We start from the raw sequence: 16,989 nt of genomic DNA, 5'->3' as shown, positions 1-16,989 counted from the left end.
AATGAGGTTTCCCCTCAGCTCTGTTAGAATGGCTTTCATACAGAAATCAACAAACAACATATGCTGGGGAGGATATCAGAAAAAGGTATCCTAATCTACCGTTGGTGGGAATGTAAACTGGTACAGCCATTGTGGAAGATAGTATGGAGATGCCTCATAAGTCTGAATATAGTCCTACCATAAGACCCAGCCATCCCACTCCCAGGAATTTGCCCAAAGGAAATGAAATCAGCAAATGAGAGTGATCTGTACCCCGCCCACATGTTTATGCAGCTCACAACACAATAGCTAAGATACAGACAGATGTCTGTCAACTGAAGGGTGGATCAAGAAATTATGGTATATGTTCAGCCTGGAATACTACATACTGGTAAAAAAAAAAAAAGTGAAATCCTGCTGTTTGCAACAAAATGAATGCAACTGGAAACCATTACACTTAGTGAAATAAGCCAGTCCCAAACAGATAAATACTATATGTTCTTCCTGATCTGTGGTAACAATAAAGTACCTAAAACGTAATCTATAGAAGTGAAACTGACACTGTGAGATCAATGATTTTGAACAGCCCTTGTCTCAAATGTTGAGGAACAGTTTTTTTTCTTTTTTGTTCATACTATTCGTTGAACTCTTTACTTAGTGTAGAGTTAATAGTATGTGTATAACGTTAACTGAAAATAGATCTTTGTAAAAAAAAAAAAAGAAAGGGAAGAGGAGAGGGAGGAGGAAGAAGTTGGAAGAATCACGATATTCCTAAATTTGTATTTATGAAATGCATGAAGTTTGTATACCTTAAATAAAATGTTTCCAGGTAAAACAACAAACAAACAAAAAATTAAATTCAAGCCAGTTATAAAAAAGGTTTGCTTTTCTAGCCAATGTAGGTGTTCTATCTTTCTCTCTCTTTTTTAAGATTTATTTATTTATTTATTTGAAAATCAGGGTTATAGAGAGGGGAGAGAGAGAGAGCGAGAGAGCAAGCTGGTTCACTCCCCAAATGATTCCAACAGCCAGGGCTAATCCAGAGGCAGAAGCCAGGAGCCAGGATCTTCATCTGGTCTCCCACATGGGTTCAGGGCTCTAAACGCTTGGGCCATCCTCCACTGCTTTCCCAGGCCATAGCAGAGAGCTGGATTGGAAGTAGAGCAGCCAGGACTCAAACTGGTGCCCATGTGGAATGCTGGCACTGCAGATGGCAGCCCAACCAGCAGTACTACAGTGCTGACCCCTGTAGGTGTTCCTTATACAGGGATACAAGATATTAAAAGATGCCCCAGTGCCCACTGAAAATTCTTTCAGAGTGCAGATGTTTCTTCTACTATATTTTCAAATTTATAGCCTAATTTTACATACATTTTTGGAAGTTTGTTTCACTCATCAATCTTTTGAAATACTAGCTTTCATAGCTGGTCAGCTATTAGCTTACTTGAAGTAATAATGACTTACATTTATAAAGCATGACATTTTACAGTTTTGCAAAGTACTTTTATTTATATGATTTGCATGGTTTAATTCTGGGGCATTCTGTGAGGTAGAAAAAGCAGCTACAAAATCCTGATTTTACAGATAAGAAAATGGGCAGAGAGAAATTGTATTTTTTTCATTTTGGAAATAAAGAAAATGGCAAAAATTTGAGAGTCTTTGGTTTGATCTCTTCCCCTGGCACCTTCTTATCCTTATCCTTGAAGGCTGATCCGTGAAGACTTTGTTTATTATTGACTTAAAACCTTCCATGTCAGCAAAGTGCTTGGCCTGTGAAGTGTTGTTGGCAGGAGGTGCTAAGGCGGAACTCAAGCATACACAGGGGTAGAATACATATTCCTTGCCTACAGGAAACTTGAGTTAGCTGGGGAATATGTAATCACTGAGAAAAATAGCTATTAATTCAAGGCAGTCTTTCATATGGTACATGAACTCTTAGAGCAATAAATAAGGCCTCAGAGTTTGTGCAGGAAAAGAAAGATAGCGCACAGGGTCCTGGCAGGAAGCAGGTGGTAGATTCAAATTGAGCAATCTGAGGAGGACCTACTGTTTTAAGGGAACTATTTGTGAAGGTGGGTGTTCGGAGGAGAAAAACCACAGAGTCCAGTATTGGATGAGTAAGGGATCCGGCAGAGGCTGCTCAGCTCCCCAGGCACAGAGCAGTGGGGAGAGGTGGAGACCGCAGAGAGGGGCTTCACACGGCTAAACAGAAGACAACCTTCCTGGAAGACATGCCGTGGGCTGGAATGGTGGGGAAAGGTGCAAGGAGTTGAAAATGGCCTTGAAGGGCCAGAAGTGAGGGGGCCATGTATGTGATGGAGAGAGTTGAGGGCAAGTGAATGTGACAGTGGGGGTCAGATTTGGGAATATGTTCACTCGGGACGGCCAAGGGCAGAAGGGTGGGACACAAGATTGAAAATACGGGCCTATTGTGGAGGCCTTGAATGCCAAGCCAAGTTTGAGCTGACCCTGAGAGCAACCAGGGAATGGTTTTCTTTCTTTCTTTCTTTTTTTTTTTTTTTTTGAGATTTTTATTTATTTGTTTGTTTGTTTGAAAGGCAGAGTTACAGAGAGGCAGAGGCAGAAAGAGCGGTCCTCCATCTGCTGGTTCACTCCCCAGATGGCCGCAACGGGCAGAGTTGTGCTGATCTGAAGCCAAGAGCCAAGAGCTTCTTCCAGGTCTCCCACACGGGTGCAGGGGCCCAAGGACTTGGGCCATCTTCTACTGCTTTCCCAGGCCATAGCAGAGAGCTGGATAGGAAGTGGAGCAGCCGGGACTCAACCCGGCACCCATGTGGGATGCCAGCACGGCAGGCGGTAGCTTTACCTGCTATGCCATAGCGCCCAGCCCTCCAGGGAATGATTTTCAGTCAGGCATGAAGCTGACATCTTAAGAAAGTTAACCTGCACCAATGCAAAGGCTGGCTACAGGAAAGAAGTACCTACAGCAGAATGTGGGCTCATGCTCAACAGCCCAGGACTGGGTCACCCAGGGCAGCGGGAAGATAAAGGGGCTGGTGATGTGGCCCAGTGGGTGAAGTTGCTGTTGCGACACCAGCATCTCCTTTGGGAGTATCAGTTCAACTCCCAGCTGCCCCCACTTCCCATCCAGCTCCCTGCTATCGCAGCTGGGAAGACAGTGAAAGATTTCCCCTGCCGCCTACGTGGGAGACCAAGATGGAGCTCCTGGTTCCTGGCTTTAGCCTGGTCCAGCCCTGACTGTTTTGACCATGTGGGACGTGAACCAGTGGATGGAAGATTCTCTCTCTCTCCTTCTCCCTCTCCCTCTATGTGTGTGTGTGCGCGCACGAATGTATGTGTCTCTTCTGTTATTCTTTTCAAATTAATTAACAAGTAGGGTAGGGGAAGTGGACGTGAGACTTAATGGGGGGGGGGGGGATTCAGCAGCTGAGCACCTGCTGTGGAGTTGCTCTTCCCCTAAATGGCAAATCCAAAACAGCAATTGTGATTGAGCTGCATGCACCATCAGTGAACCAAGACAAAGGCCCCTCAGATGAGACTGTCTCCAAAACAGGGCTGGTTGAGGAGTCAAAGGCATGGCCCAGGAGACGTGGTTTGAACCCTTGCTCTACCACATAGAGCTGCGTGTCCTGACGTTGCCTGTCTCCTCCGAGCCGCCTCTGGTCGCCTCCAAATGAGATGCGGGTACTGCCGGGGATTGGGAGACATCCATCAGCAAGATCTGTGGAACAAGGAGGAGGACCACTTCGGGGGAGGGGGAGAGGCAGGGAGTCGGGCTCTGTGTGATCCCCCTGCAGACCTTGTCTCCCTGGGCGGGGCACATGCCGAGGAGGCAGAGATCTGCCCGAACATGAACTTGAGGTCCCATCTCTCTTCCTCCTGAAGCTGCTCCCTGTGAGCAGGCTTGACTGATTGCTGTAAGCCTCAGCCTCCCAATTACCCCGCCACTGCTAGGGAGCGCAGTCTGTTTTCTCTGACAAGCCTCTATTTATTTATTTACCTTAAACATCGCAGTGTATTTTTTATTTTCCCAGATCATGATCCCAAAGGATTTTTTTTTCTTTCTTTCTTCTGTTCTGTTTTCCTGAGTTTGTCACGAAAGCTAGTCTGAACTGAAAATAATTGCCCCCAATGCTTGCAGCACACTGAAATGCAGGTTAAAGCAGCAAACCCATTCAACTAAAACGAACGTGAAATTTGGTCATTTTACATTTGTGAGGTTTCTATGAGGAGGACTCTGGATTTTCTAATGAAAGTGTCACTGTCATTTTTAAGTAGGCTTTTTTTTTTTTTTCATATAATCCATCTTCTTCCCTTCAGGGGGTGTCTGCTTATCTGATAATAGCTATCAAACAACGTGGTCAATCTGACAGTAGATGCTAAGTAGCTGGCAGCTGCTCTTACTCACCAGCCAAAGTTCAAAGCCATGTTTTCATAAATTGCAAATGACTTCTTGCCATGGAATATTATGTTTGGCTTTGGGTAATTGAAACCATTACTTTAATATCTCCAAAGATAGGAATCCCCCTTTAGTTGTTCTTCATGGCAGTAAATTTGGGGGTGGGATGGAATGCAAAGAATAATAGTACAGTCCTGTTTTTCTGATTTTTTAAAAACCTCAGTGGTTAAACTTTTCCTTCTTCCTTAAAATTTATTTAGTTATTTATTTTATTTGAGAGACAGAGAGAGAAGGATCCCATCTGCTGATTCACTTCCCAAATGCCTTGCAATGGCTAGGGCTGGCCCAGGTTGAAGCCAGGAGCCAGAAACTCAATCCAGGTCCCGCACATGGGTGGCAGAGACCCAACCACTTGAGCCATCACCTGCTGCCTCCAAGGGTACACATTAGCAGGAAGTTGCACTTGGGAGCGGGACTGTGACTCGAACCCAGGCACACAGATAGGGCCTATGGGCATCCCAAGCAGCATCATAACTGCTAGGCCAAACACTCGCTCCTAACCTTTTCATTCAACACTAATTTGTAAACATTAGTGAGGTCCTGCTAAACCCTTGGCACTGTGCTAGATGCTTAGGGAGACACAGCAGACTTCACAATGTGGTTCCTCTCCTCTAAGTGTTTACTGGGGACATAAGACCCAGGTTAATGATTAATGATTTTCTCTGCCTCTCTGCCATCACTTACATCACAGCCATAACCTGGAGCAGGCCATTTCATGCGTCCCACTCTCATACCCACTGTTCCTACCTTCCCAGGACACTACCATGCTCCAACTCCAAAAATCAGGTTTTTATTGTTTTGTTTTTGTTTTATTTGAAAGAGAGAGAGAGAGAGATCTTCCATCTGCTGGTTTACTCTCCAAATGCCCATATAAGCCAGGATTGGGCCAGGCTGAAAAAACCAGGAGCCTGGAACTTCCTCCAGGACTTCCATTTGTGTGTCAGGAACCCAAGTAGTGAGCCGTCACCTGCTGCCTCCCATGGTACACATTATCGGGAGGCTGGTTTGGAAGCAGAGTCTAGATCTGAACCAGGCATTTCAATATGGGATGCAGGCTCCCGAGCAGCGACTTAGGCTTGGTGCCACCCGCCCACCCCTGCAATTCTTTAACCTCACCAGGACCACAGTGTAGCCCCTTACTCTCTAATACCCTCATAAGGTCTTTGCTTTTCTTCATACTCAGCTTACACCCAGAGGCCAGCACTGAAAATGTGTCACTTGCATTCACCCTTGAATCCCTTTTCCTTGATTACATCTGCCTGGTAAAACCCTGCTTGGATCCAGCTCGTCTTCAATTCTACACCCTTTCTCTTAGGAGCTGCTTGTGCCTAGAAAATCCACTGCCACATTCAAAACTCAGGACTCTCAGCCTCCGAGGGCATGACTAGCAGATTGCCGTCCTGATCCACACAACCCTGCACTTCCCCACAACTACTGAACGTGGTCTCTGCTCCAAATCTCCAGCACTTCTTCCGCTTGCTTACTGCTCTCTGTTGGGCTGTGGCGGTGGGGGGAGGGCAGCCAGCAGCTCCCAGGAGAGACCTTCTCTGTCCTCTTGATGCCCACTTCTCTGTGTGTCCGTCCCTGAGTGTCCTGCCTTCCCTCCTGCTGCTGCTGCTCAGCCAGTCAGCTTCCTACCTTTTTTATATTTTTTTGCCAACTAAAATGTAGTTTATTTACTTGCTTAAAGCTTTCTTACTGTACATAAGATGTTTCTTGTGGTTGATTCCAACTCTTTTGGGAGCTGTGTTTTGATTTTCTATGCTTAATCTTTCTTAATTGCTGTTAGTGCTGTTGGTTTGTTTTCTTTCAGGATCAAGGTGGGTACTTTCATATAAAATCTTAGTTTTAATTCCTCCTCCGGCAATTCTTTCCTGGATTTGTTGCTTTGCATAACTGTACCTGGGGGGGAACCAGCCATTCTAAAGTCATATTGATCCTCCTACTCCAACACCACATGATCTTCTTCTTCTTCTTCTTCTTCTTTTTTTTTTTTTTCTTAACAGGCAGAGTGGACAGTGAGAGAGAGAGACAGAGAGAAAGGTCTTCCTTTGCCATTGGTTCACCCCGCAATGGCTGCTCCGGCCAGCGTGCTGCGGCCGGCGCACCGCACTGATCCGAAGCCAGGAGCCAGGTGCTTCTCCTGGTCTCCCATGGGGTGCAGGGCCCAAGCATTTGGGCCATCCTCCACTGCACTCCCGGGCCACAGCAGAGAGCTGGCCTGGAAGAGGGGCAACCGGGACAGAATCCGGCGCCCCGACCGGGACTAGAACCTGGTGTGCCGGTGCCACAAGGCGGAGGATTAGCCTATTGAGCCGCGGCGCCAGCCACCACATGATCTTCTGATTCTACTAGTTAACAAAAAATGTCCGAGGCCAGCCACAGCAGATCCTAATGAAATGTGTAGTATTGAATCCTGTGGACAGGGGATATTTTCAACATATAAAATTCCTAGGAGTTTAAAGGGCTCCCTTCTGGGCTCGCTGGGCTCCTGCATAGCAGCCATGGGGATGTATGAGCCAGGTTCCTACCCTAAGCCAAACCCTTCCACAGTGCGCTGGATCCCAGTCCTCACTGTTTATCTGCAAACACGTTTATCTCTTTTGTTTCCTGATGGACACCATTTCTTTTCTATCAGGTCATCCCTAACAGCATAGAAGCATGCTGAATTACTACCCACCTTACAAACACAAGACCAAGCCCCCCCTTGACCCTACTTTCCCCTCTAGTCACCACTTGCCTCTACAGAAAATCTCCTTGAACACTCCTTCTAAAGCCATTACTTCCAATCATTTCCTCCTTGTAGTCTTTAGAAAATACACCCTCGTCAGGCTTTCATTCTGAAAATTGCTCCCCCCAAACAGCTTTCGTCGATATCTCCAGTGATCTTCACATTACTAAATCCAATGGCCGGTCTCATTTTGCATCATATTCAACTTATCGGCAGATTCTTAAGCGCCTGATCCCTTCCTCTTTCTTTCAATGCTTTCTTTGCTCGGCTTCAAGACATCACTCTCAGTTCCCTCCATGGGCCGCTGCTTCCTTTCCTTGTTCTTCCTTATCTTCTGGCTTGCAGGAGTGCCCCAGAGCCACGCCTTCAGTGACTTCTCTGATCTCCCTGCTTTAAATTTTATTTCTAGGTCTCTGACCCCCAAACTGATGTGTCAATCTGAGATTTCCCCCTTGAGCATACCCAAGTGCCTACTGCATCTCCACTTGGGTGTTTAATAGACATTTCATGCTTTCTACAGACACCAAAATGAACACAAGATTCTCCCCTCCTCAAAAACTCCTCCTCCCACAATCTCCCTCATCCTCTTACTTGTTCAGAGCGAAATCCTTGCAGTCATCCTAAACCCCCTTTTCTCTCTCTCACTCCACATTCTCAGTCAGAAACTCGTATTAGTCCCCCTCGGCCTATGTCCAGCCACCAGGCACAATCCACCACCTCCTTCACACCCCCTTGTCCAAGCTGCCATTGTCTCTCAGTTCTTACTGCAAAAGTCCCTTCATTTTGTCTTCCCTTCCACCCTTCCTCTGAAGATGTCTATTTTCAACACAGCATATGGAGTGAATATGCTTAAAAATCTCCGTACGATCATATAACTTCTCTTCTTAAACTCTTCCTGTGGCTTTCCAACTCTCTCAGAGCAAACATCAAAGTCCTTTCTCATCACCAGCCAGACCCTCCCCACCTGACCTCATGGCCCTCTCTGGCTCACTCAGCCAAGCCACATGCATGCCGTTCCTTGAACGAGCCCATCTTGTTCCTACCTCTGGGCCTCTGCACTCATTAGAGCCTCAGCCCTTAGATTTCATCCCACAGGTCCAGACAGGATGTAATGGTAAATCCACATGATGTAACGAAATAGTAAATCCACATGATGTAATGAACAGAGCTTCAGACTGGGTTGGGAGCAAACATTCAGATGAGGCAGAAGGCTAAAAGCTAAAGTTGAAGACCGAGAATTCCAACAACACTTATTGAGCACCTACTGCACACCAAATATTTCTCCTTTATTATCTCATTTTACCCTCATAAATGAGCATGGCAGAGAAATACTACTATTTACGTTTCACATGGAGGAAATTTAGCTTCAGAGATTTAAAAATGGTGGTGTAGCAGGTAACACTGATGCCTGTGGCACCGGCATTCATATGGACTCTTTTCTGTGTCCCGGCTGCTCCACTTTCAAGCCAGTTCCCTTCTAAAGGCCTCAGGAAAGCAGTGGAAGTTGCTTAGGCAGGAAAAGATTTATTTATTTAGTTAGCTATTTGTTTGTTTGAAAGTCAGAGGAGACAGGGAGAAACAGAGAGAGAGAGAGACTGGCCAGGCTAAAGCCAGGAGCTTCATCCAGGTCTCCCACATGGATTCAGGGGCCCAAATACTTGGGGCATCTTTCACTGCTTTCTCAGGCATTTTGGCAGGAAGCTGGATCAGAAGTGGAACAGTAGAACAGGCACCCATATGGGATACCCACATCACAGGCGGTGGCTTTACCCACTCCGCCACAACACTGGCCCTGGTTGCAAACCATTGTTGTAACTGAAGTTTAACTTACTCAAGAGCTCATTCTCCTCTTTAGACTTCTTTATCATCCACATTCTCCTCCTCTCCTGCTCCCTCCCGCTCAACATGACCATGACTTTTGCTGGTGTTCAACCAAGAGGCACATAAGAAATGGCAGTAATGGTCAGCACTGCGGCTCAATAGGCTAATCCTCCGCCTGCAACACCAGCACCCCGGGTTCTAGTCCCAATCGGGGCGCCGGTTCTGTCCCAGTTGCTCCTCTTCCAGTTCAGCTCTCTGCTGCGGCCTAGGAAGGCAGTGGAGAATGGCCCAAGTGCTTGGGCCCTGCACCCCATGGGAGACCAGGAGAAGCACCTGGCTCCTGGCTTCGGATCAGCATGGTGCGCCAGCCACAGCGCACTGGCCGCGGTGGCCATTGGGGGGGGGGTGAACCAATGGCAAAGGAAGACCTTTCTCTCTGTCTCTCTCTCTCACTGTCCACTCTGCCTGTCAAAAAAAAAAAAAAAATGGCAGTAATAACAAATGTATTCTCAAATTTTTCTCCTTAACCTCACAAAGGTTAAACTTGTCTGCACTTACCTACATGGGTGGCAAAAAAAATTTCAGTGCTGTGGCCTGCGTTACTAAGCCATTTCCTGGTGGTCCTCTCAGCATGAAACAGCTGTCCATTTATTTCTTTGCTGAGCCCGAATGGAATATTCCATTCCTGGAAAATAAAGGCTCAACTTTAAACTTGAAATCTGTATTTTTATCTCACAAATTGACGAGATCTTCAACAATTTGGAAGGAAGTGGTGTTTCTGCTGCCATCAGCTACAAAGTGTTGGACGCCCACAGTGGTATTTGTCAGATTTACATGGATTCCAGGTGAATCTGAATCAGTGGCTACAAAGGAGGACTATTCAGCTAATTGCTATTCTGTTCTCCCAGAATGCCTCTGATTTAAAAAAAGCAACAGAATCCAAATAGAGTAAGAAATTAAAATTAGGTTTTGTTCACCACTGAAATTCCTGAGACTGCCAGAGAGGGGAGAAGGGGACATTTTTGCTACCTTTTTACAAAATCCATTTCCTTTCAGGATAAAGTTAAAACTATTTATTATCAGCTTTGCTGGGACAACAAACAATCCTAAAATTTCAGTTACAATAACAAAGGTTGATTTCTTACTCAGGTTCCACATCAGTTTTGGGTCATTGTGGAATCAACTGTAGATCTGTTCCGTGGGTTGAATCTATTCCAGAGCCCAGTGGAAGCAGCAGCTCATATATCAGCCAGCCATTCCTGGTGGCAGAATGGGGAGGCAAGCGAGCTGCTGGAAATGAGGTCCTAAGGCTTCTTCTGCTCAGGTGTGGGACATGTCATGCCTGTTCACACGTCATAGCTAAGGTAAGTCACGTGACTCAGCCCAACGTCAAGGGGGCAGAAAAGACCATTCCTCCAGCAGGAGGCACTTAAAGTCGCATGGCAATGAGTACAGATACATAATCTGTGAAGAGCTGGGAGCCATAATAAACTATATCATAGCATTCAAACCTCATAGGATAGCCAGCCTCCTCTCACACCATCCCTTATCTTGTTCTGAACACATTTGTTGGTCTTCCCCCCACCAAACATCACAGGATCCCACACCTTCCATGTCAGCGTCCTAAGTGGAAAATACAATTTCCTCCATTTTCTGCCAATTAAAATTGCCCTCAGCCTACAAGGTACAGTTCATATTCCACCTGCTTTATAAAACCCTTCTCAATTCCTCAGTTGAAATTAGAGACTCTTTTCTTGGAGTCAGTGATGCAGACTGGTCATACACCTATTCAGCTCTAATGTAGCTGAATAACTGGGTGACTCTGGTAACTTCCTTTTAAGTTCACCACTGGGAATATGGATAAAAATTTCCTGATAGAAACCAGAAATTCTACTTTCTTGAAGTCCCTCTCCATCTTCTTTGGAGTTAAAGTCTTGACCATTACAGACGTTTAATAAACTGCAGTGAGTGCCTAGAAACCTACATATTCTCCATCAATATTATATTTGATGTGAATATGCAAGCTTTTCTACAGCAGGCACATGTGGCAAACCACATCGAGGACTCTCTGGGGACTTCTCCTCAGACAATAACAGTTACAAAGATTAACCTGTCATTTCCACAACCTCGTCTTTTTCAGGTGTGTGTATGTGGTGTGTATTTGTGCGTGTGTGTATTGATTCCCTAACTTCCCACCGAGAATTTTGGGCACCATGTTTTCAGCCTGATTGCTACATTGAAAAGTATCATTTCTTTCTTTCCTTTTCACTGTATCATCATTTCTTATATGCGGTTTTGTGTGTGATGCATGTGCTGTGGAAAGTGGGGGCTGGCAGACATACAGTGGCCTATGGAAGTTGTGCTTTGAGGCAGTCGTAAGAGAAGGAAACGCACTGCTAGAGAATCCAGGTTAGATTGTCCTCTGCTCCTTAGTAGATCTGTGGCCTTGGGCAAGTCATTTACCTTGTCTATCCTTGAGATTTTCTTATTCGTTAGAGATAGAGAGAGTGGAGGGGGAAAAATAGAGACAAACAGAAAGCCAGGGAAATGCATAGAACAGAGCACAGCACATTGTAGGAGCTCAGCATCATCGTGGTATGTTTCATGGGAAAAGTAACGCCGTAAGAATCTGCCGTTCCATAACAGATCACTGACAAACTTGGAGTCAGCACCCAAATGATCTTGATGTGTCAGCATGGAACAGATCACCTGTGTCTCAATCAGCCTCCTCAGCCTCACCTATCTCTTTACCCTCGGGCCTTAACAATTCTAGTGGGTTTTGTCAAATGGAGTTTTTCTAACTTAATGAGCCCATCCTATCTCATATGGATGTGGTGGAGAAAGTCCAGAGATAACAACTCTACATTTCCAATTCCTGGGAAACCCAGAGTTCATTGACAAATGGGGAAGGGAACTAGAACCTCATGGTCTTCCAGGTTGGTTACATGATAGCAGCCCCTTCACCAAGAATCCAAAAACAAAAGGTCCTTGAGAATCAGGCTCACTTTCAACAATGTTCTTTTCCTCTCCCTAATCAATAAATGTGTTGAATTTTATGAAAGGGGTTTAGAAGGTACTTTGAATAGGTAGACATATGAAAACTTCTGTTCCATTCAGACTGTAGGCAGATCACAGGTTTTCTCAGATTTCCAAAGAGTCTAGAGAAATCTATTTTTGACAACTCTCTCCCTTTTTCCTTATCGCAATTACATCAGTTCAGGTCCTCCAGAGAGTCAGAACCAAAAGGATGTGTGTAGATATGTAGACAGAAATCTATTTTAAGAAATTGGCTGATATGGAGGCTTGGGGAGTCCAAAATTTGATGGAGTGAGCCAGCAGGATGGAGAGTCAGGGTGGAGTTGAAGTTCAAGTCCAAAGGCAGTCTTCTGGCAATAATCCCTTCTTGCTCAGGAGAGGTTGCTCTTTGTTTGAGTACAGCTTTACTAAATAAGTGAGTAAATCCCCATTGCAGAGGGTACCCTGCTTTTCTCAAAGTCCTCTACTCTAAGTGTTAATTTCATCCCAAAAATACTTTCACAGAAACATTCAGAATACTGTTTGACCAAACATCTGGGCATTATGGCTTTGCCAAGTTCAAACATAAAATTGACCATCACAGTAATAAAAAAGAGAAAATATCCCAGTGACACGAGAAGTAGCATCGCAGGAACTTGTGGGGAGCAACTGGGAGCAACTCGGACTAGACTAAGTTACTGGAATTAAGACTTATTTTATGCATCTGCTCTCCCACAATATGGCGCTGGGAGAGGAGGAAACAGCGTCTACACAGCTGCCTCCAGTTCAACCAATAAACTGTAGGACCTGCTCCTTATTGGAGGAGAGCAGCGTACTCGGCGTGTGGGTAGCAGAGTTGGGATTGGTGGAAGAGGACTATAAAGGAGGAGAGAGACAACATGCACCAGGAACATCTATCTGAAGGAACACCTGTGCAGACCCCGAGAGAGCCGGCCGGCGGTGTGCCGCTCCCCCGCGGAAGTGGGGAAAGTGGCAGGGGGAACCGCCCTTCCACGGAGGTGGAAGGGACGGTAGCCAACCCGGGAAGAACCAGCAGCAAACCCGGGGAGGGCCGAGCAGACAAAAGAACAGCGCAGGGTCCTGTGTCGTTCCTCCACGAAGAGGGGGAGCAACAGGAACTGAGAGCAAAAAGGAACCTTTGAGATCATTGAGTCTGTCCTCTTCATTTTACAGATAAGAAAATTGAGCCTCAGAGATTACACAGTTGTTTAGCTAGAAGGCTGGCACTAGTGTGCAGGTATTCCAATTCTTTCTACAGCTACCAAATTCAGCCTTAGTTTTAAAACTCAGCATAAGATACAACTGAATGTCCTTCTGTGAAAATTATGCTCGAGTTTAAATTTGGGTTATTTGTGGGGCAACTGCAAAACCAATTGCTATTAGATCCAAGTTTTCTTCTTAACACATCTACAAAAAAGGAGGCTGCACCCCCATGTTTGTTGCAGCACTATTCAACAACAGCCAAGAAATAGGAACAACCAAGTGTCATCCATCGACCCCTGGATAGAGAAATACTTTTACAAACACACGGTGGAATATTACTTAGCCATAAAAGGGTGAAATCTTGTCATCTGCAACAACATGGATGGAAATGGAGGTTGTTATGTTAAGTGAAAGAAGCCAGGCTCAGAAACAGAAGTATCATTATGGCTTCACTCACATGTGGGATCTAAAAAGTGATGATCTCACTGGAGTTAAAACGGTGATGCCAGAGGCTGGAGCAGGAAGCCAGGCAGAGAGGTGTGGAAAGGTTACTGAGCTGGGTAGGAGTAAGAAGTTCCAGGGTTCTCTTGCACAGTGAGGTTACTATAGGTAAGGTTACTTACTGTATATTTCTCTAGTTTTCAAAAACCAAGGTGATAGGATTCTGAATGTTTGCTCTATAAAGAAATGTTAAAATGTTTGAGGAGATATGTTTACCCTGATTGGACATTACACAAGGTACACATGTATCAAAGCATCACATGGTATCCCACAGAAATATAAAATTTTTATGTATCTGTTAAATTTTTTAATTAAAAAATGTTAAAGGTAATTTGTTGCAAGATCATTGCATACTTAACATGTTTGTTGTAATCTGCTTTTTCTGATGTTGCTGAAGCCAACCATAGAAGAAGCCACTAAAAGAGTTTTTGTGCCAGGAACGTATGGTTTAGATGTCTAAGAAAAAAACATACTTCATTAGAAAATTATGCCTTGTTTAATGCCCAACGTTCTGGGCTGTCTGGTTGCATTGCAGCTATCTACTTAGTGCATTAATAGGTAACCAGTAGCGAAGCAAAACAACTCTTGTCAGTAGACATGCAAAGGAATTCTGTCCAAGGAAGGGATATCCCTTCCTCACTCCAAGAAAAAGTCCATTTTGCATCCATTTGTATTGTGTTTCAATATTCCTTACTCCATAAATACATGTAGTATACATTTCTGTTTTGACTTCACCTTTAAGCCAGTTATAACATCTGCCTGGATCTCTAACTTAACGAGTCAAATAAAATCTTTAACACATCTTTATTTTATATCTTTGAGAGTCATGATGTTGCCTTTTTTGGAAAATTATCCTTTCATAAATGTCATGTCTTTGCCAGCCCAGAAAAGGGATGCTCTGCTGAAGCACAGTGAACCTTATGCACAGCACCTACTCCACTCCATTCGGCCCCAAATCCCTACATTACAAAAAAGTCCAATTAAGATTTCACAAGGTTTCCTGCACTGAAATCTTGAAAAAGAAAAAAATTAGAAGCAGAGACTCTGACAGCTAAAGAAACAGGTTGGAGAAGAGGAGAAAGAGCACACAGACTTCTAACCACTTAAGAAAGGAGCTGAGAAATTAGGCTGGGAGGGCAGAAGGCAGCTAGGGGCAAAGAGGGAACACAACAGCTGAAAGCAATCGTCTCTTCCACTGCCCGAATCGCCAGCGGTCCCTAACAGACTGCCCACTCCAGCTCCACAGTCCACATTCACTCTTACAGGGAGTTGGGAGTGTTTGGGGCTCAGGGTCCTCTCTGGGATGATCTAGTCGGTGGGGTGGCAGCCTGGGCTCTACTCTGCTGTGCCAACAGCCAGGGAGAGTCTGTGAGAAGGCCTCAAGAGGACAGGAAAGTGGGAGACGGAAGGACTACAGTATGTCCTAACTCCGAGGTGGCTTTGTTCTCCTCGGCTCCCTGTCACCTGGACCCCCTAGTCCCAGCCTCCAGCTCCAGCTCTCTGGAGCAGCAACACACTCCCCAAGCTAAACACAGGGCTACACTTCCGCCCCTCATGCTGTCTCTGTGATTGACACTTTGCTGTCACTTTTGTCCCTGCCTGGTCACTCTGCTCTCAGCTTCCTTTTTCCTTTTTTTAAGCAAATTTATTTATCTATAATTAATTAATGCATTTAAAAGGCAGAGTGACAGAGAGACACACACACACACACACACACAGAGGAGGGACAGAGAGAAAGAGAGAGAGAGAGAGAAACTTTCACCTGTTGGTTCACTCCCCAAATGCACACAGCAGCTGAAGCCAGGATTCAGGAGCTCCATCCAGGTCTCCCACACGGGTGGCAGGAACCCAAGTACTTGGGCCATCACTTGCTACCTCCCAGGCACATTGGCAGGAAGCTGGATCAGAATTGTGGAGTAACTGAAACTTGAACCAGGGATTCCGATATGGGATGCCAGCGTCCCAGGCAGCGCTTTAACCCACTGCACTACAATGTCCTCTCCGGTGCGCCCAGCCTCTTTGTGGCCTTGCTGCAGGGCTGTTGCCATGGCTTCAGCTCTCCCTGATACCTCCGCCGTCCACTCCATTATGGCCACTTGCTTGGGGTTCTTCTGCTCAGTCTTTCCAGACCGCTGAGCTTTAATGCAATGCCAACAGACCCCCTTCCCTCCTCTCCATTCCCCTGTGGAGTGCGAGGAAAAACCAGTTCACCATTGTTACACTACTATCCCCTATGGTCACATCTGTAGGGTTTTTCAAATGAGGAGACAGGATATTGGAGAGTCCATTCTAAGAGCGCGCCACTGGATAGCTATGTGCTCCCACTTTTATTTAGAGGGTACCAGCAAGTTTACAAGTCAGCAGGCACATAGGCAAGGTTATACATCAACTTAAGGATTTGGGAAAAGGAATTTGATCTGGTAGTCTAAGATAGGGATTAGAGCTGTGTTGTAAATCTTCAGAGACAGGCTCATTTAGATGCTCCTGGAAATTTACAAATTCCCCAAAATACCCCAGGTACCAATTCATATCCATTAGCCCCCTGCTGCTCCTGCTGCCACATTCCTTTGGGGGCAGGTGTGCACACACACATACACACACACCCGCCTGTTTTGGTGTGAGCAGAAGCTGCAGCCATGCTGAGGTCTGGACTTATTTGACTGCTAGTCTATTGGTCAAAGCAGATCACAAGACCAATCTAGAGGTCATGTTCGCAGCGTGGGAGGGGGACAAAGAATGTATGGCCATCTCTAATTTGTCACAGATAATGATAAAAATGAATGATAATAAATATTTGCATAATGCTTGGCAGTTAGGATATTTTTACAAACATTATATTATTTGAAAAAGTCAGACTTTATTTTTATTCGCATTTTATAAATGGGACCACCATGACATAGTTAAGTGACCTGTCCAAGTTCACTTGTGTGGAAGGTGATAGAACGAGGGCTCATATCAGGCCTTCCAGTTGTTTAACTCACACATTTCCCGCCATCTCTCATTGCTGAGTTCTAACCCCTAAGGGAACATGGAAAGAATTCTTTTCTTTCTTCCCATTGAAATTTCCATCTGGCAACCCCAAACAAAAATGCAAGACAACTAGAGAGAGAAATTGAAGAGCTATGAAAAATAGACCAAGGAAACTGAAGGACTGAAACATGTGTTTGTGACCCTAAATTGTGACTTCTAGAATTTCCTGAAACTGTGTTGACAATGACAAGGCCAAAGGCAAAGTTCTGAGGCAGCGGTTAACAGCTACAGTGTGGACATGGTTTAC

The 16,989-nt window shown here is 45.3% G+C and overlaps 1 protein-coding gene across 1 annotated transcript; it reads right to left on the bottom strand.

The window, feature by feature from the left end:
• Window positions 1–6,195: 6,195 nt before the first annotated feature.
• Window positions 6,196–6,926, bottom strand: LOC100354547 (cytochrome c oxidase assembly protein COX20, mitochondrial-like). Its single transcript, XM_008266481.2, is given in 2 exon segments — window positions 6,196–6,388; window positions 6,766–6,926. Coding segments are annotated over 2 exon segments (354 nt in total).
• Window positions 6,927–16,989: the final 10,063 nt, after the last annotated feature.

Source organism: Oryctolagus cuniculus, chromosome 4, assembly GCF_964237555.1.
Source record: "Oryctolagus cuniculus chromosome 4, mOryCun1.1, whole genome shotgun sequence".
NCBI classification, from domain to species: domain Eukaryota; kingdom Metazoa; phylum Chordata; class Mammalia; order Lagomorpha; family Leporidae; genus Oryctolagus; species Oryctolagus cuniculus.
Note: the sequence above shows the minus strand (reverse complement) of the source record. Positions and strands in the feature narration are given on the sequence as shown.